Genomic DNA, 21,331 nt, shown 5'->3' with positions numbered 1-21,331 from the left:
TCACGCATAAGGTATTAGTTAACTTATCATATTCTTTATATCACAATAATGTGTTTGCTCAACTCATTGAATAAAACCAAATTTACGATGTGTCCCGGGCTAGTGCCTGATTTCGGTGTAATTTGCAAAACATGTCGGTACTCCTTCAAAGTTGTAAACCAGGAACTCAGTGTCTCAAACATAGATATGCTTTAGTTGTGCCTTAACCGTTGAATAGAGTAGAGGTACAGTCACATTATAATAAAGTGATTTTTTAAAGGTTTCTCCGTCCTTCGGTGCGTTTGGTTCTATGTTTTTTTGAGATCGGTGGTGCAATTTACGCCGAAAGTTTTAGTGCAGTTATCGTTATGCATGTGATTAAGAAATCCTCGAAAGTACGTAGATCCATCATTATTACAACTCCTCTGTATCACTCATGCTATTTCTGTAATTGCTAAAAAGCGATTAATTTTGACATCGCTGGTGTTGATTTCCTTGTGTACCGGTCGATGAGAGGTGTGGGAGAATTAAAAATGCAGCGTTCATGCAGATACGTAGTGCAAGACTCTTTATTGAAGTAAACAACTATGCTTGATGATTTTTAGGACCCGTAACGCCATCTATTCGCAGTAATGAGTTTTAATACATAAGATTGATATGTTCAACGGTTCACATGCAAAATTAGGACTTTCAAATTATTGTGATTACATAGTAGATGGCGTAACCATCAAATCGTATATCAATTAACTTGAACATACTCCCCCGGAAAGGACGGAGTCCTTTACACAAGGCAAAACACATAATTTAGTAATAGATCTTTGTAAAACACCAGAAATTGTCCGTATATATATCGTAAGTCCGAGTTAAGCCATCAGGACCTGGATGTTTTCCTATAATACGACCCATCGGCCAGCTTCCAGGCGGGAGTCGTTGGTCTTTGACCAGTACCAAATCGCCTATGTCCAAATCTTTGGTTACGCGGTTCCACTTCGGACGTTGCTGAAGGCGGGTTAAAAACTCCTTCTGCCACTGTCTCCAGAAATCTTGCAACATCTTTTGCGTTAGTTGCCATCTAGATAGCTGATGAATCTTGAAGTCTGTATAATCATCATCAGGGATACTAACAATCTGTTCAGTGGTCAAAAAATGACCAGGGGTTAACGGCTGTAAGGCGTCTGGATCATCGTTGAGAGGATATAAGGGCCGAGAATTAAGGCATCCTACAATCTGGGCGAGCATTTCTTCGAATGTGAGGGTTGAATTTCCTATGACCCTTTTCATATGATATTTTTAGGGCTTGCAAATATTCGAAACTTTCAGGTATTCGAATATTCGACTTTTTCTGACGAGATATTCGAATATTCGAATAATTATTCGAATATTTAAAAAAAATAAGAAAAGGAACGAAAAATCGGTTTATTATCGTTTTATTCAAAAGCTTTTTTCACATATTGCTAAAATTAATGATATTTTGCAGAAATCCACTTATTGACTAGATTTTATCATCCTACTCTGAAATACCCACGTTTATAAAAGCAAGTATTTAAGTACCTAAAACGCATAAACAACAAACGCAAAAGTTTTATGCTCATTTAGAATCGTGACTCTACCTGTGTATTTTATTTCAATTGCAGTCGGGGACCTTGATGTATTGACATTTTCCCATTTAAAAGGTCCCCGACTGCAATTGAAATAAAATACACAGGTACAGTCACGATCCTAAATGAGCATAAAACTTTTACGTTTGTTGTTTATAACCTTCACTAAACACTCATATTCTAATATTTTTTTACATTCATTAAGTTGAGTAACTAACACAACTAAAAATTATTTTTGTCTTTTCAGTTCGCTTTTTCGCAGTCGTGTTTTTTAATTTTTAATTAATTTATTTTATTTTATACTTTTTAGAATTTTTACATTCATTAAGTTGAGTAACTAACACAACTAAAAAATATTTTTATCTTTTCAGTTCGCTTTTTCGCAGTCGTGTTTTTTAATTTTTTATTTATTTAATTAATTTTGGGGTCATGATTTCGTTAATAATCATTTGAAGTCACTTTATATTACTTTTGCGAGGGCGTCCTCAGTACAGAAAGGCACGCAGAGCGCCGCATATATCGGGCTACGCCCGACTACTTTGGAACGCGTACAGTGCGCCACGAACGTCGGGCTACGCCCGACGCTTTGAGCAAGAGGGCACAGTATAAGAACAGTAGTGAATCTTCATAGAAATGAGCCGCTGCCGGCTTGAATGTGTGCGTGCGCGCCGGGCGCCGTGTACGCACGCGCTGCCACGCACACATTAGCATAATATACGGGGGAATACGGTGGCGGCAGTGTGGGCCGCACCGCGACTGTGATCGCGCGCATTCGAGTACGCTACCCGCCCGCTCGCATTTGTCTGTGCTGACGGTACGCCTTAATTTTTTTGATCATGACTATGAACAGAGGCAATAGTATAAGTAAGGTACCAGATTGAAAAGCTTGATTATATCACTATTGTATACAATACTTTTTCTACGAATCAACAAAAATAATACTTTAAACTAGTAGAATCATACAAACAAACCAAACCAAAAGTATACAGCTAAGATACGGGAGCAGCCGCGATACCTTCATAATACTGGTACGCGCCCCGGCCGCCGCGTTGGTTGGTCAATGACACCTTCTCGTAACTCATGAGGCCCTGGTACTTGCTCCGCGCTAAATTCAATTTTTAGACAGTTGTTTTCTCGATTTTGGCCACCGTAGCCTATGGAGACTAACAAGCAACACTAAGTGGTTTTCGTAGTCTATGGATGTTGCTATATTAAGGGTGTCACATGCGCGTTTCTGATTTATGAACCAATTGTTTCTACTATACAACCTAAAATTAATAATTAATTTGAGCTATGGTTTTGTTTCGTCCTCTTGACCGCGGCGAGCTGTAATTGCTCATTTTCATTATAGTTGACTAAACTATATCGAAATGAATATTATAGTTGAGTTGGGAGCCCGTACATTAAAAATACCCATTTGCAGTTTGGTATAAGAAATCTTAATTCAAAAATTACAGTCGTACAGTAGAAAAAAAAAATAGTGTCTCAATAACGACTCCTCAAACCCGGACTTGTCATTCTTCATAATACCTACTTGCCCGTGCTTCCCTAAAACCTTTTTACTAAATGTATATGTCGTAGTCAGATCGTATAATCCGCCGTATTACATTACGGCTAGCCGTTATCAAAAACAGGGGCGTTTTGAAATGCGGCGGTTCGACGATTAGCCGGATTGTCATTGCGATACGTTCTTCAATAAGGCGGCCAACGTTTAGCCGCATCGTACTACTATTTTAGATTGTAGAGTGACCAGTTCTTTCGGTCGCCTACGTAACCGGAGTTTGACAATGTTTGCAATTTAATTTATTTTTACCATGGTCCCACCGCACTACATGTGTTTCTTTTCCAAAACATTTCCTTCACAACTTAAATAGACGGAGCCCCGCAAGCGGGGCTCCTATTTCTGGGCGGTTTGCCCTTCGGGCATCTGAAGCTACCTAACGAACCTAACCTACTTACCTACCTACGCTTTTTTCCCCAAAGTGTAATGTTTTCACGGACGTCTCACTAAATCAATAGGTAGGTAGGTTAGGTTCGTTAGGTAGCTTCAGATGCCCGAAGGGCAAACCGCTCAGAAATAGGAGCCCCGCGAAGCGGGGCTCCGTCTGGTTAAGTTGCGAAAGAAATGTTTTTTGAAAAGAAACAGTCCGACGAACTCCAGATTTGATGGACACCCCAGCGTTTGTCAGGCAGCGCCACGGGTGTTAAAAATGGGAACTAAAAACTGTCAAAGCGGCGGCTAATGACTCGCTGTATTACATTACGGCTAGCCGTGTTGAAGAACGTATGGCGCCGAATACATTCCGGCGGATTCTCATTCAGCCGCATTCAATCCGGCTAATCGTTAAACCGCCGCATTTCAAAACGCCCCTGTTTTTGAAAACGGCTAGCCGTAATGTAATACGGCGGATTATACGATCCGACTGCGACATATACGTAAGGATGAGAATTTACTTTACTTTAACCGCTAACAATAAAGCGTTCCGAACATGCAGAAACCGGAGGATTTTTTTCTGTATCGAATTTATAATTTTTTTAATAACTGCCATTTCCTAATGTTAATATTTAAAAAGCGTTTTATTTATACTTCATTTATGAATTGATAGAACATTTTATTATATTATAATACATAGAAACGTAGTGCTACTCATAATACGCAAATAATATTTAACTAAAAATAAAAGTGACAACCCTAAGCGCCAACGCAAGAGTAGGCAAATAACTTGCCCAGCGGCCTTAGATTCACTACTGTTCTTAGTGTACTGTGAAGAGGGCACTGAAGGCGTCTTGGTAAGGGTACAGCGTGTCACGTATGTGGGCCTACGCCCGACACTTAGTATGAGAGAGTCAAAGGCGCCTGGCTTTGGACCGAGTGCAGCGCGCCACGTACGACGGGCTACATCCCACTCTTTTACCATTAGGGCGCCGAAGGCGCCCTGCTTTAGAACGCGTACAACGCGCCTCGTACACGCCCGACGCTTTGAGTAAGAGGGCGCCGAAGGCGCCCGGCTTTGGTAAGCGTACAGCGTGTCACGTACGTCGGGCTACGCCCGACACTTTTAGTATGAGAATGTTGAGGGGACTGGCTTTGGACCGCGTGCAGCGCGCCACGTACGTCGGGCTACGCCCGACGCTTTGAGTATGAGGCCGGCTTTGGTAATCATACAGCGTGTCACGCTACGCCCGATACTTTTAATATGAGAGAGTCGAAGGCGCCTGGCTTTGGTATGCGTACAGCGTGTCACGTACGTCGGACTACGCCCGACGCTTTGAGCAAGAGGGCACTGAAGGCGTCTTGGTAAGGGTACAGCGTGTCACGTATGTGGGCCTACGTCCGACACTTAGTATGAGAGAGTCGAAGGCGCCTGGCTTTGGACCGAGTGCAGCGCGCCACGTACGTCGGGCTACATCCGACTCTTTTACCATTAGGGCACCGAAGGCGCCCGGCTTTAGAACGCGTATAACGCGCCTCGTACACGCCCGACGCTTTGAGTAAGAGGGCGCCTTCAGCGCCCGACACTTTTAGTATGAGAAAGTAGAAGTCGCCTGGCTTTGGACCGCGCGCAGCGCGCCACGTACGTCGGGCTACGCCCGACTCTTTTAGTATGAGGGCACCGAAGGCGCCCGGCTTTGGAACGCGTACAGCGCGCCACGTACGTCGGGCGTAGCCCGACGCTTTGAGTATGAGGCCGGCTTTGGTAATCATACAGCGTGTCACGCTACACCCAATACTTTTAATATGAGAGATTTGAAGGTGCCTGGCTTTGGACTGCGTGCAGCGCGCCACGTACATCAGGCTACGCCAAAACCTTTAAGTGTGAGGGCGCCGAAGGTGCCCGGCTTTGGTATGCGTACAGCGTGTCACGTACGTCGGACTACGCCCGACACTTTTAGTATGAGAAAGTAGAAGTCGCCTGGCCTTGGACCGCGCGCAGTGCGCCACGTATGTACGTCGGGCTACGCCCGACTCTTTTAGTATGAGGGCTTTGGAACGCGTACAACGCGCCACGTATGTCGGGCTACGGCCGATGCTTTGAGTATGAGGGCGCCAAAGGCGCCCGGCTTTGGTAAGCGTATAGCGTGTCACGTACGTCGGGCTACGCATGACCCTTTTAGTATGGGGGCGTCTTTGGCGCCTGGCTTTGGACCGAGTGCATATACTTGGACAAGTTGCAGGAAGCGCACATCTTTCTTACGCTCTGAGCCGTAGGCCCTACGTGGAGCTCACCCTTCGGCCTTAAAAAAAATGTCATCATCATCATAAATGTTAAAATTAAATCAAACCATACGGTTATAATGATACTTTCACGATTTGTTCTGCCAAAGTCGGTGCAGAGTTAGCTTAGACGGACTCTGTATCGTATCGATTAATAAATAGAAGTTATATTTTAAACTTTTCGATTCCATAAGCGCAATTACGAACATGTTTTAAAAACTATGAGTAGTATGTACCTACCTAATTATACCTAATTATATTTTTTTATGATCAGCGGTCAAACCCTTTCCTTTTATTTTAATAAGTATCCCATTCAATAATAATATTTGGTTTTATGAGATTAGCTTCTCTTAACATATTTTGTCAATTCTTACTTTCTCAAAATGAAACTTAAACCCACATGTTGCATATATATTATCAATCGGCTTTCACAGCCCTTCATTTTGATACCCTACTCGATAGGTTTGCACGATATTTTTTTCTAAAGGTTGCGTAATATGGCGTATTAAGTCCGCCATATTGTTTTTATAATGACGTCACATAGCCTATGTTACCCGGGATGACGTAAGGATTCTAATGATGTATCATACGTCTAAATCGGTTAAGGCATTCAGAAGTTAAGGTGGAATAAAGAAACTCACATACATACAAACATGAACGCTGAAAACAATACACTCTTTTTGTTTGGGCAGTCGTGTAAAAACATTTGTAATGAGTTTCAGTAGTAGACTCTCCGGCCTTCACTTCAGACACAGGGATACTTCGTAAATGAAATTATATTATATTTTTTCAACAAATCCGAAAGTCGGCAACTTCTTGAACTTGGAATTATTCATTACTCTTGGGGCTTGGAGTGCTGTGCCGAGTACAATTTCTGATGTCTTAATGTTTACTTGCGGTGTATGAAGGTACCCGACCTACCTTCGACGAACAGGCGAAGTTCAAGTTGGATTATTGTTTTATCACAATAGCTTATAAAGGCTCTCTTTATTTTTTATGTTGCCTAGTGGAATGAATTGTTTTGAATGATAAATATTTAATGGCGTTCATTTGCATTTGATTTGTAAAATTTTACAGTTAGTATTTTTCTCACGTTGGTATGGTGAATCTGTCTTTCAATCTGTAGCAGTTTCTTTAAGGGCTCATTTAGTTACATTGCGGACCATTTAGGTTACATCAACTCAGCCCACCGATCAAATAACGCAATGTAATGAAACTCGCATGCGAGTTCTCGTACCGTCTAAATGAGCCCTAAGGGCCCTTACGCACTAGCGGTTAACCGCGGGGGCGGCTGGCCGCGCGGCCAGCCGCTTTTCCAATTTAATATGCAACCGCTTCTGATCGTACGCACTTAACCGCCACAAAATTTCAACCGCGGCGGTTGAATGAAGAGCTGCGGCCCACTTCGCGGCTGGCCGCCAACTTGCCTATACGCACTGGCGGTTCAGGGTGCGGCGAGCCGCCGATGAGTTTGTAGCCGACGTATCCGTCCACTACAATATTATTTAGCATGTAGATATAGAATAATTTAGATATAGAGATAATAAATTTATCTTCGTGCTTCTTTTTTCTTTTCTTGATTTCTTGAAAACAGGTTGCGAACTGGCCAAATTCGTTGCGTGTTTCTAGTAAAGGATGAATCCAGTATCTTTTTTTATATTTCTTTCGTTGTTTTAGGTAGTACAAATATATAACACAAGCTACCTCAACGGCGTCCATTTTGTTAATGGACCCATAGCGGCCAGCCGCTATATCAACCGCGCCAGGCGACTGGCCGCTCAATCGAACCGCCTAGGCGGCCAGCCGCAAGTGCGTAAGGGCCCTAACACTCGTCTCGAAACGCTCAAAATTCCACTTATGGTACCACTCGCTATGCTCGTGGCTTAGTTTTGGAATCATTCGCTTGCTAGTATCTACCTCTCAATATTAGCACGAGAAGGTAAACAACAGATTTGCCCCCTTGTAAATCAAATAAATATTTTTTAAGACCGAATCATGTTTGCCGGTGACGGAGGCTTAGTACTTACCTAACAGGAAATAATTGTAGGAGTATATACACATAGGTAGGCATTAAAATGAATGAAACAAAGAAACCAACTTATAGCAATATTTATAAAATTACATAGTTTAGCTTATTAGCTACAAATATCATCTGCGATAGTCCTTTCTATCCGTATTGTGCTGAAAAGGTAGGCGCGGGCGCAACGTTCTAATAACATGTTTAATCACACGGTTGCTTTACATAGCAGTTATAAAATTCAAATTAAGTATATCACTACATCTTATAAAACAAAGTCCCCCGCCGCGTCTGTACGTTTGTGTGTATGTATGTTCGCGATAAACTCAAAAGCTTCTGAACGGATTTTCATGCGGTTTTCACATATCAATAGAGTGATTCTTGATAGCACACGCGATGCTAGTGTTATTTTAAACGTCAAACTTCTATGAAATGATGACGTATAAATAACACTTTCACTGCGTGTGACTTGGTCTTGATCTAACTATAGATCTTGGTCTAACTCTAGATTCTTTGGATGAGTTCGGTTTAAAAACAAAAGACACTACAGGACAAAATGTCCGGAAACACGTGTAGGTATGGATTGAAATAGTGTCAGAAAGTGATTGCAGATGGTAATCCAAAAAATGCAGTTTGTACTAATAATACATGTATTAGAGCGTTGCGCCCGCTTTCCCGCACGGATTCTCTTCTCACACGCCTGGCACGGCCCGCACGCCTGGCACGCCCGGCACGCCTCGCACGCCTGGCACGGCTCGCACGGCTCAGTCTCACACGGCGGGCAGCAGGCCGGGCTTCCGGCCGGGCCACGCCTCCTTGGCGTACTTCTTGCGTTTTGGCTCGTTGGACGGGCCCGATTCTTCTGCGGCTGTCAAATAAACATTTCATTTAATATTGGTATTGAAAGTTTCATTATTCTGCATATAAGTTAGGGTGGTATTCCATCTGTCTAATATCTTTGTCCAATGTTATTGCGTCTCACTCTCTTATAAAGCAAAATGCGAGACAAAATACACATTCGACAAAGAAATTGGACAGATGGGATTAGTACCACCCTTAGATGTATGTACTTTTATAAACAGCCGCCATCAGATCCGGTATATCGGAGCGGCCAAGTTGCTCACACATATCTGAACACGCCTCTATTGTCAAAGCGTTAGAGTGCTATTTTACATATTTTTGATCACCGCGGCCGCTATATCTGACGGCGAGTGTACAATTTCAATCAATGTAACATTGAATTTTAAACACCCCGACCGTTGGAGTTTCCGCCGCGTGGGTCTTTTCTCTCGAAACCCGAATAAGTCCATTCACGAATTAGTGACAAATGTGTGAAACGAATGATGATGTGAGGTGACAAACGTGTGAAATGAGACGTTTTACACATATCTGTGGTATCGGTTATGTGTAGGTCTCTACCTGCGTGCGGCGGCGGCGGCTGCGCGTGGTGCGCCGGCTCGGGGCCCTCCAGCTCCACGTCGGGCGCCGGGTTGGGCAGCGACAGCCCCAGTCTGAACACACAATACTACATTGTTAACCAAGGAATAAAATGTACCCATTTCTGACGAAGTATTTTGACGTCAGGAATCAAAAATAGGTCCAGGGCGCTATTTAATGTTTGGCAATTATCATCTCTATATCATTGGCAATAGATACATATTCAATTGTATAACCAGCGGTACCATCTATGTACCTCGAGTGCCACGCGCCTTCTTAACGCGTGTCGATCAAACATCTGATTGTCCATTATGAATCTACTGGCTAACACCATAGAGTTGATAATTGATAAACACTGAACATCGCTACGACCCTTTTTTATGGCGCCTCCGATTTGTGGATTTAAAAACAAATGAAATAGTCTTTCGACGACCTCAGTCTGAGACATTCAAAGCCTGCGCGAGCTACGAACTACTAGCGTACCCGGTAACATAGGAAAACCCGTATGTAGCGAAAAGTGCCTACGTACAGAGAACCCGGCCAACGGATCGAAAAAACTATACCTGGCGCCGATGAGGCTGAGGTGCGAGCTGGGCGCCGGCAGGTCCGAGTACAGCGCCGCGCCGCGAGAGATCTCCTGCAGGCGCAGCGAGTGGTGGTGTTGACCTGCGAGTAAACAAATACCAAATAAGTTATATGTTGTCACGACTAGCGGGACGAATAAAAAGAAAATTAGGCCAATTTGGCGAAGGATCACATATGGAAAAAAATCCCTATTCATGTGTTTTCATAATTAATAAACGGTTTTCATCTGATATAATTAGTTTTCATTTTATTTTAGTTTGAAATGTAAATAAGTTTTTGGCAAAAATTTCATTTTTGGTACAAGGCGTACAAGCTTTTATCGCCGACTGTACTTTTCTTACGACAGGCAACTACTACTCATCGAGACAATTCTAAAAACCCCTAACACAATTAGGTTGCGTTGTTTCATCACAGAGTTCCTATGGCCGCCTCCTGTCTCCATCATCAGATGAGCTCGATGGTACCATAATATTGCACTTGTCATCCGATTTATACATGCATGCAAAATTTCAACTCAATCGGAAACCGGGAAGTGGATCAAATTTAACTTGCAAGATTTGATTACAGACGGACAACGGTCAGGTGAAAGTAAATAAAAGTTTGTAAAAGACTGTAGGCTGTTATGGTCCACCCTGCAGTTAGAAAGGAACTTATACAAACGCAAGAGTTAGTAGGGATGAATCATTCTGTAGGCGGTTTTATCAAAAACATAACTAATGTACCTATTCGGAAATGTAACATAGCACTTATTTACCACACCGACGCTCTGAAAACATACGGGAAAATAGGTACACATTTTTATAAATAAGGGCTGATTTAGACGGCGGGCGAACTCGTATGCGATTTTAGTTACATTGAGGACTAGGTATTGGTTACATCCAATCCAGCCGACCAATCAAATACCGCCATGTAATGAAACTCGCATGCAAGTTCTCGCACCGTCTAAATGAGCCTTAAGGAACTACTTACTGCAACTAAAACTAAATATTCGACGATATAATCTAGAGTCCAGCCTAGTGCAGCTCTCAAACGGATGGACCGATTACGATGCGATTTTTTTACGTGAAAGCGAGTTTCCTTGCGGTGGTTCCCAGCATGTTCGATAAAAATTGATCCAGCAGTTTGAAGTGTATCAGCTTTTTAAAATTTAAAATTTAATATTTATATGTATCTTTGAGTGTAATCATTCAGAAATTATAATATGCTAATCAGCATTTGTCAAAAAGTTTGTACATTTCGATCACTCTCAGATTTCTATAAAAATTGGTATGCTGGTAAAGTACATGAAGCTGAACAACTTCCACCATATTTCCCAAAATGTCCCAGAAAGTTTCTATGAAACATTCCTTTTTTGTTACCAACATACAACGACATTTTGGGAAGTATGGTGGAAATTGTTCAGCTTCATATACTTTACCAGCATACCAATTTTTATAGAAATCTAAGAGGTGATCGAAATGTACAAACTTTTTGAGAAATGCTCTAATACTCACTATCATCAGCGCTCTGTAGCTTCAGCTTCCTCGGCAGATTATTGGCATTAGGCACTATAGTGCTCTTGACCAGATTCCTGAACCGGCCGATGGTGGGGTCGATGTCCTCGGGGTTGATGATGTCCACCTCCTCGTTGAACGAGACGTTTCGGCGCTGTTTCTTCAGCACGCCGCCGGCCGGCGTCGATGCCGAGCGTTTGGTGCCCGTTGGTGGCTGGGATTATTTAAAAAAAATGATATAATAGTATTTTGTGCAACAGGTACATAAAAGGGAATATGACGCAAAACTCTGCGTTGGGGACGCTACTAGCACATACGGTAAACATACCGCCTTGACACATCAATATTCATTCGTAACAAATAATCTGTGGAAACTTGTCAATGAATTGTTTACACCTTTACGGCATGGTATGTATAAGTTACTCTACCTACGGTTTACGGTTTCTGCTGGTGCTGCACTCTGGCGGCAGAATATTGCAGTAATACCCCTATAAGTGGTCTTAATATTCAAATAAAAAAATTGCCTTACGACGCGACGACGTCTTTTTTGCTCTTACTGCGTAGACAATTAGACAAAGCTTTTGCCGATTCCGCGTCGATAGGTGTGGAGAGACCCTTAGGGCCGATACAGACTAACTACAACCCGACTGCAACTTGTATGGGTATTGCACGCCGACGTTGCAGTTGACGTCCAATCTGTACCGGCTCTTAGACGGACTTTATTGTGTTACCTTCATGACGTCACTGCCGTCGTCCGTCGAGATACCCAGCATGGAGATCCGCCGATTGTGTGCCGTGTTAAATTCCGTTAAATTCTGGAAAAGACGTAAGTGAGAACGTTATGGCATAATAACGGCAAAAGTCTTAACTGATTCGACCATTGGTGAACCAGTAAGGTAATAAATAAATAAATATTATGGGACTATCTTACACAAATCAAATCGACCTAGCCCCCCAGTGAGCTCAATAAGGCGTGTGTTGTGGCTACCTACTATAATAAGTTTTTGGCAAAAATTTCATTTTTGGTACAAGCTTTTATCGCTGACTGTACTTTTCTCACGACAGACAACTAATACTCATCGAGAATTTTAACCCAGGATGGGACCTCATGTTTCGTCGGCAAGGTCGCTATCGCCTGGGCTAGGAGGCCATTAATGTATAATAATTTCTTACCAATCACGTAAAGCGGTAAGGTAACTTACGTCTAGTTCGGTCTGCGTCTCGGGCAGGCCGAGCAGCGCGCCCTCCGTCTCGGTGTTTGGGAGTTCTTCCATTATGCCTCGTGTGTTGCCCATAGGCCGCTCTCTGTCAAGATCACACCCATTGTTTTAACCTTTTGAATTTGATAACCGCCAACAATCAGCATGAAAATAGTAGCAATATGCAAGTTTATTATTTGCAACAGTGTTCTTAAAATTACACTATTGGGGTATTCCACAAAAGGTCTACTTTGTTGGAAATGTGACACATATGGCAGCTACCTTAACCCCTGGAACGCCGAACCGACAAACGTACTTGTACCCGTCAGATGCCTAGTGCCGGGTCCGTCCCATCCCCCTCAAATGCCGGATAGGCTCGCGTACGTGCACCCGTCGACTGCCGCGATAAATGCAAGTGCTATAGTGCAAATGATATAAAACTCTATTTGTAAGTGTTTAGATCTCAAAATTGTAAAAATATGATACAATAAATTTGGTGACTGATAAGGCACAAGGCAGTTGAGACAGTTTGTACAGATCTGGGACTAGGCAGTTGACGGGTACAAAAATTGAAGACCCTCCGGCAGTTGACAGGACTGGTACGGATATGGCACTAGGCGTCCCAAGGGTTAATAACCTACAGAAATCTGAATTACATTACATACCATTGAGTTTAAAGCTGTGTGTTACTTTCAATCAATTTATACATTCATTGAAAACATCATTGGTTTATTATTTATTTAGATAATTTAGTGTCCACCAAATAATTAATTCTCTGTGTCTTGATAATTAACAATAAAGTACTGACAGTTGTGACAGAAGTCAGAACTACATAAGAATGTCAGAAAAAGGTTGCACTCAAAATTTGATATAAACCTTGCACCAACTTTCACATAGTAGTATAGTCAGACCAAAACAAAGCAGCAACGATTTTGATAGCACACACAGTGCAAGTGTTATTTTAAATGTCAAACTTCTATGAAATTATGCAGACAACAAGATTATTATGAGATTATGAACACTTGTAGACTTTTTTTGGTCTAACTGTACCTAGGTTTGGATTTTAGATGTATATCCATTTCAGATGTATATCCACTTACCAATCACACACAGCACCAAGTTTAGTACCCATTCAGATTTTCTTATTTTGTGCTTTATAGAACTCTTCATATTTGAGTTTGGTGATATGTTTATAATTTACCTTATAATATAGTTTCTTGTGGAAGCCCCAAAATGGAAATTGGAGTCTATGGGCAGCTGTGTAGGCTTGTGGGCTTCTAAACGCATCTTACCAATGTAAGTACCATGAGCTGGAAAGTTAAAACATTATTTTAATATTAAAAGTACCGATGAAGATGAATTGTGACTTAGGGTGGTATTCCACCTGGCCAATGTCAGTGCATCTCATTCTCTCATTAAATCAAGATGTGAGACGCAATACACATTGGATAAAGAAATTAGATAGGTGGAATACCACCCTTAAAACTTGATAATGATAGATCTTGAGCACTGAACAAAGTGTATTAAAATTGAATTACAGTACTTACTACTTCCCAAATCAACTAAAAACGCTCTGTTTAAGTCTTTGTGGTACACAAACGCCGCATGCACTCTAGAGCAGCTGGCATGGTCTATACAGAAGTCATTCATCTGGGGGTTCCGGCCAAATAGGTAACATTTCTTCTCATCTAACATTAGTTTCTGTATTAGTTTGTCGCCTTTCAACACGTCCAAATGCAGGCCAGTGGGTGGTTTGCCAGCCCTGTAGTAAAAATATACCAATTTTAAGAGATCTACAACCCTTCAATTTTATAGGTGAAGGTTTATTTAATAGTTTGCAATTGCGCTGCGACTGATCTTAGGAAATCTCAAACATATAAGGCTAAATAACTGTAAACAAATATTTTCATTGGTTTAAATTCAGTACTGATTTAATTACAATGAAAATGATGCATGTTATTCACTCGACTGCACTGGTCGGTTAGATTGACATGCAATTTATAGATATTTACCAGCTGGGCACCTCGTAGTGGTTCGCCATGATTTTATAACAGTATTATCTTACTATAAAGCAGCAATTAAGACACACAATTCCATAATAATAAACTTAATCACGAAAATATAGCCACTAATCGCCGATGCACGGCGCCGCCAATTTGACAGCTTGAAATAGTGTTGCCATGTGCAAGTAGAGTAAATTTGAGGCGACTTTTTGACGTTGGCCCTCTAATTTTAAAACTTTTTGAAGCTCTTATTTTGATAACGCATTTTAGATAAATAGAATTATTAATTTCAATGGCTAATTGTCTTGGTTTAAATCGACTTTATGTTTTTAGAAGCTATCAAATAATACAAATATTTGGCAGATGGGCAGGAAGCAGGAAGCGGTTCTTAGATTAAAAAAAAAATATTATGTCAATTGTCTTGTCAATGTCAAAAAATTTACTCCGCCATGCCCGTCGTGAGCGCCGTGCCACTGTTTTGTTTTTCGTTTTACGAAACCTAAATTACGAAAAACTATCTAAATTTAATAATTAATCATGGTGTCCAGTGAAGAAGAAGTAGAAGCAAAACCAGCCGATACAGTAGAATGGGACGTAGACATGGAAAATCAGTTATTTTACGCCATGGCCAACCACAAACCGGTTGGCATCAACAAACATTTTCAGATGGCTTGTATTTGGGAAAAACTCTCAAATTCAATAACTAAAGAGATCTCCACGCAAGATATTTGGAAGCACTTAGAGTCTCTTTACGATATATCTATGCTGGATGACACGGAACCGATTCCTTTTCCAAATCACGAGGTTCCATTTAGTTTACCCGAAAGCGAGTTTGGCACGCTTATGAAGCAAAAATCTAAGGATGGTCCATTATCTGACGACGCGGAAGGTAATAATCTACATCTAAAGCATACTTTTAACCTGCAAAGCTTTAACATTTTATTATAAATTTACTCTTTAATTTAAATTGATTTAGCAACTCGCCTAGAAGCCCGAAGCCCCTCTCCAAAGGTCTCGACCCCTAGAAGCAGTTCCCGGGGCACTGCCTCTAAAGATAGTACTCCAAAAGGTAGCAATCATTTTGTTTTTAGTCATGCCATTGAAGGATCACCATTGATATTCATTTGATGTTGGTAGAAGGTACTTAGGGCAGGTAGTGAGGGGTCATTATGTTTATTTCGAGTTGATCGGTAAATTGGTTCTTAAGTTTCTATCAGATTCAACACTATCTTCGATTGATACTTTCTTACAAGATTACTCTTTTATTTTGTTAAAATTTATATCAAGATGTTAATTTTGTTTGGTAAAACCAGAGGGGCCACCGCGAACACCACAGTTCGCAAATTAGGGGCATCTTTCTCTTGTCTTGAGTGACAGAGAAAGATGCCTGCAATTTGCTAACTTCCATGTTCACAGTAGGCCCCATAGACATCACAACATCAGAATGTTAGACTGTGTTGAAACTCATGGAATAAGCTAGAAATAGGTACCTATATTTAAATTTTAATTATAATTTGTGGTTTGTATTAAATCCCCTAATTGTTTGTACATATGTCTATGTCAATATCTGTATGAATGATTCTACTTTAAAATGTTATTCCTGCATTTTATATGTTGTTTGTTAGACTGAACTATCAAAATATTACTTTACTCATACTAGAAACCCTAAAAATGAATAGCAAAGTTACATTATAAATGAAGTTTCAAATATGAACTTTGTTATTGTCATTTGAGTTTCTAATAAGTCTGGCTGAGGTTCAAATTTGCATGGAATGGAAAAAGCATGGCTGTACAGGAGGGGTGAGACAGTATCTTGCCCGCAAGATAAACTACAAGCCTTTTTCTAACTATATTAATTAAAGAGGGTAGTCTACCTTGCAGGCGAGATACTGCTGTGCCACTCCTGTGCTAGCCCGGCTGAATGGACTTTGAATGGTGCAGGATATGCATGATGTTTTTAGAAAGTGATTTGTTATATGTATGTGGTGTGTGGGTCAATATTATTTTCAATATAATGACAGGGACAAATAAATAGTGAAGAAAACACCATGTACAAATGTAGTGCATAATTGTTTTGCATCATATTTTCTCAGAAACGTTCGTATTTGTCAGGCTACTTCAGTGAACCTCAATACTTTTTGTACCGAGACTGACTGAAATAGCAAGATATATTTGTATGTCTCTGATAGAAAATAATTATGCACCACATCTGTAGTAAGCTCTATGACCGAGTCAAGTAAGTCTGACAAGTCCTTTTAAGCCCCGCCTACTAAACAATGAAGTGCCCATGAAGTTCAATATGAAGAATAATAGTTTTTCACATTTAATTGTCTCTGATAACTATAAATGTTTTAATCTCATAAAAGTGGGTTTATGATTATTTGTTTGAGGGAGTATTCCATGGGCTGTCCTGTACAGACGCATTTTATTTTCTGTGTTGCGACTTTTCGGCATTTAAAGCAGGCGATTATTCAGGGCATATTTTTGACCATTTGTCATAGAAAAGGAAACTCTTATACCTGCAAATCTTCAGAAAAGTCGCGTTCGTATGGGACAACCATAGGCAATTTCATGGAATACTCCTGAGGTGTCTTGTTTGTGAGATTAATTTGATATGTATCTTTTAAAATAAGTTTCATTTAAATGTGCATAGAAGAACAATTTAAGCTGTGCGAAATTGAATAGCAATATCTTAAAATCTCATCTTAATGATCTTATTTTAGACATGCAAAAGCATAATGTGTTGTTTTCACTGGCTGAATATTCAAACATTTGAACATGTAGTAATTATTAAAATAAAACTTGAAAATTTAGCTTGCAACGTAATGTTTACTTAGATATATAGATTGGTGTCTAAAAAAAAACCGGGTAAGTGCGAGTCGGACTCGCGCACGAAGGGTTCCGTACCATAATGCAAAAAACGGCAAAAAAAAACAGTCACCCATCCAAGTACTGACCCCGCCCAACGTTGCTTAACTTCGGTCAAAAATCACGTTTGTTGTATGGGAGCCCCACTTAAATCTTTATTTTATTCTGTTTTTAGTATTTGTTGTTATAGCGGCAACAGAAATACATCATCTGTGAAAATTTCAACTGTCTAGCTATCACGGTTCGTGAGATACAGCCTGGTGACAGACAGACGGACGGACGGATGGACGGACAGCGGAGTCTTAGTAATAGGGTCCCGTTTTACCCTTTGGGTACGGAACCCTAAAAAGACCTTTATGCAATTCATTTATGAAAAGGAGGAAGTGCTACCATAAAGTCATTACGACCTTTTTTTCTGAAGAAAAACAAATCAACCTTAATAAGAACAATATTTAATGAGTGTTTGGTACGCAGTGGTGCCGGCAGGCCGCAAAGACAGCGCGTCGGCGCAGCCAAAGTCTCGCAAAGAGAGCGGCAGTTCACATGCCTCCACGGACACACCTAGCATCAAATCGGAGAAGGACTATGGTAAGTTATAATGCCAACCAAAGAATTTTTTTTTTTAATTGGTGGTGGGGAAATACAAGAGACAGCAACGCACGACATGGTTGGGACAACATCTTTATATTATTTGGCAGCTGCCAAATACCTTATGCAAAATATACTACACCAAACATTCTCCTCACGTGTGAAAGTCAACACCGACATTGGCAAATTCACCCTGTGCACAATTGCAGGGAGTCCACAATATGTCCACACCGACTAGGGCGTCGTAGGGTCTTATCGCTAAAGAGCGATTTCTTCCAGACAACCTTTGGGTAATGGAGACAAGGCAAAGCTATATAGTACCTAGTCATAAGAACGGATTAGTTCTACACTCATCTATATGGGCTTATTTCTTAGAGCATTTAATAACTGGAGTCGCCTTTAAGAGCTTACCCCTCTGCCTTCCTTGCACAATTGTGCAAACTTTTGCATGGACTGACATGGCTATTTGTACGTTACGGTAATCATGTAGAAATAGCAATACATTTGACGCCCCCTCCCCCGCAAAAATCGGCAGACTGTTTTGTACAGAAAATGACAGCCATGACGTCTCCAGTTACTAAATGCTCTAAAGGGGCCCACTGATTAACAGTCCGCCGGACGGAATCGGCCTGTCAGGCAGATACCATCCGGCGGACTGTTAATCAGTGGGCCCCTTTAGGCTTATTTGCAACGCAAAACACGTTATAAGTAAAAGTCTGCCCAAAAGCTGCTGCGGCTAAAAACGTAATAATTGACCGAAGCGTAGCGAAGGTCTACGTTTTGACTCGGGCATTTTGCTTTTGTATGTCCGGATGTTCTCCTCTACAGGTCGCAATTCTTAACCGATTCTCGTGAAATTTTGTAACCGAATTCTATGATTCGATAAAAAAATTTTGTCGAGCCGGTTTTTGGAAATTTTTTAAAATGGAAAAGTTGTGACAGCTCGCGCTTAAATAAATAGTCGTATCGGTATCATAAGAGTGTATTATTTTTGAGACATGTTAACAGATTAAATGGCCAAAAATTCAGAAAATTTATTTCGCTGGTTTCGGAGGTATTGAGATATTTAATTTTAGCTAATTTTAACTTGAGAATGAGTAGCTAAATTTCGTCAGCTCATCAAAGAACTATTTGGCTCAGTTTGTAAACGTTCGCTTTTTTGTTTGCACAGAGAGTCTGGGTTCGATCCCCAGTATTTGTATCCTGGGATATAACTTTTTTTATTTTTTTACACTTAAATTTCGTATTGTTTTTTTTTAATTACTATATTTAAAGCTCTTAGCACCATGTAATTTAAAGCTCTGCTCGCGAGGTCTACAGCTCACAGAGCTACTAGTATAGGTACTATCTAAAATGTTTATTATTCTTTATACTTAATAATTGTTTTTGTTGGTAGATAGAAGACGAGACTCAAGAGACTCCAATGCTTCTGGTCCCCGGGACAGCTCTACTGGCAGAAAATCTACGTCACATAAGGAGAGAGCTCCGAAGAATAAAGGTTAGTCCAATTATAAACAAAACACATTCTGTGAAGCGTACGTACTATCTTATCGTTCTCCGCAATGGGGTTAGCCGGTTGATTTGACAGATAGCGCTAGCATAGGTTTTTCTGACAATTCCTAGAATTGTGTCAATTTTGTTGTTTTTTTTTTCGTGGAATTTTATGGCCTAGATCCTGGATGCCCTTTAAAGCCAAATCTCAGAACAACTAGAGGCGGGGAAAACCTATGCTGGCGCCATCTATGCAAACCTTTGGAGTTACCAACTCTATTGTAAGATCAGTTATTTACCTACAGTACATTTTGGGTTGATAACGACATCTTCTGACAGTATATACATACATACATAACAGTACTTCTAAGCTGCGGGTAACGTTTGTAAAATTTGAAACTAAATGTTAGATTTTGAGCACATAGTAAAAACTTAATGTAGGTACAAGCACTTATCGTCACTTGCACCATCCTACTAACCCGGGGCTTACCAGTTAAACCGTTAACTCAGTGTCAAATTGTACTGGTAACTATAATAACTCCAGGTTTAACCGGTTAACCCAGGGTTAGTAATGGTGAAAGTGGCCCTTAATGTACAATTTAGCACTAGCTGAAAAGGATTCGTCACGTTGCAGGCTGGGACTCGCCGCTGGTGGACGAGGAGGGGGGGCGGCGCGGGCGGCGGCGCGCGCACGCCGCCACGCCGCCCGCCGGGCCCGCCGCCAAGCGCCGCCGCGTCTGAACACATACCCCATCTAGGACACATGTGGGACCTTACAACGTTTAGGTTGACGGTCCAAGACGGTCGGTGTGCCTACCGCGTCCGTACGAAGTAGCCTCAAGAGACTTGTCCAAACAGAACGAGCCGCCTCGTGAGGAAATTGCCGCGCGAGGCAACTTGGTCTGTTGTAGACGTGCCTCGGGCGACGCAAATTCTCTCGCAGCCGCAATGCCTCGGCACAGAATAAATAATAGTATTAGGTACAGAAGGTTCACTCTAACAAAACGCATCTATTACGACAGATATGACCGCAAGGTAGCGCAAGCGCGAGCAGGTGTCCGTTTCGTAGCGGTGCGCGGCAACTACTGCTAGGCACTAAAATTGGTGTGGGCCGCATATACCTTTAGCGACGAGACGAAATCGCGGAGTGAGCCACGCCTGGCCTCGGGCGAGGGACGTCTCCCCCGACCGAGTTGCTTCGCGCGACATTTTCCTCGCGAGGCGGCACGTTTTGTATGGACCCAATTGACAATTTTATAAATGATACCTTTTGTCTCGTCTCATCATGATCGCATTTTAATATAGTTAAGTAAATGGGGCATTATCTATGAAAAGGGACCTTATTGTCGACGGCGCTTACGCCGCACAGCGTCTCGCGACATTGTATTTATATCGGAGCATCGTTAATAATGGCGTAAGCGCCATCGACAACAAGGTCCCTTTTCATGGATAACGTCACAAATAGCTAAGATTAAGCAAAGCGACTTCTCTCGCACCATTCCACGCGTCACGTCGCCCAACTTGTAAAAGTGCGTCCAGATCTGACCAATGACTTTTGAAGGTGGATGTCCCGTCTAATAGCGTTTTTCTTAAACGCATTACAAGCTTAAATTACCTAGAGTTACCAAGGAAAGTCTGCAGCGATTTTGATAGCCCACGCAGTGCAAGTGTTATTTTAAACGTCAAACTTCTGTGAATAATATGACTTTTAAAATAACACTTGCACTGCGTGGGCTATCAAAATCACTGCAGAATCGTTTGTCTTTATCTGTCATTTTGACTTATGTATTTGTAAGAAAGGGATAAAACATAATTTAACTAATCCAGGCCCGTAAAGTTTTATGAATAAGGTGGTTA

The 21,331-nt window shown here is 41.4% G+C and overlaps 2 protein-coding genes across 3 annotated transcripts; one reads left to right on the top strand and one right to left on the bottom strand.

Moving 5' to 3' along the window:
• Nucleotides 1-7,886: 7,886 nt before the first annotated feature.
• LOC134800951 (nuclear inhibitor of protein phosphatase 1) lies at nt 7,887-14,703 on the bottom strand. The gene is made up of 9 exons (XM_063773482.1): nt 14,537-14,703; nt 14,072-14,286; nt 13,726-13,834; nt 12,528-12,630; nt 12,057-12,140; nt 11,326-11,539; nt 9,811-9,913; nt 9,230-9,321; nt 7,887-8,678 (listed from the first exon to the last, which is right to left on the bottom strand). The coding sequence occupies exons 1-9, from the start codon at nt 14,563-14,565 to the stop codon at nt 8,581-8,583; spliced, it is 1,047 nt and encodes a 348-aa protein (XP_063629552.1). The 5' UTR covers nt 14,566-14,703; the 3' UTR covers nt 7,887-8,580.
• A 273-nt stretch (nt 14,704-14,976) lies between these two features.
• On the top strand, nt 14,977-21,041 carry LOC134800950 (MRG/MORF4L-binding protein). 2 transcript variants are annotated; one of them, XM_063773480.1, is made up of 5 exons: nt 14,977-15,416; nt 15,504-15,596; nt 17,870-17,983; nt 19,380-19,481; nt 20,109-20,818. In XM_063773480.1, exons 1-5 carry the CDS (start codon nt 15,065-15,067, stop codon nt 20,213-20,215), a joined length of 768 nt encoding a protein of 255 aa, XP_063629550.1. In that variant the 5' UTR covers nt 14,977-15,064; the 3' UTR covers nt 20,216-20,818. The 2 variants fall into 2 exon arrangements, with proteins under 2 accessions (XP_063629550.1, XP_063629551.1); XM_063773481.1 differs by lacking the exon at nt 15,504-15,596 and having other exon boundaries at nt 20,109-21,041.
• Nucleotides 21,042-21,331: the final 290 nt, after the last annotated feature.

Source organism: Cydia splendana, chromosome 20 (assembly GCF_910591565.1).
Source record: "Cydia splendana chromosome 20, ilCydSple1.2, whole genome shotgun sequence".
Classification (NCBI taxonomy): domain Eukaryota; kingdom Metazoa; phylum Arthropoda; class Insecta; order Lepidoptera; family Tortricidae; genus Cydia; species Cydia splendana.
Note: the sequence above shows the minus strand (reverse complement) of the source record. Positions and strands in the feature narration are given on the sequence as shown.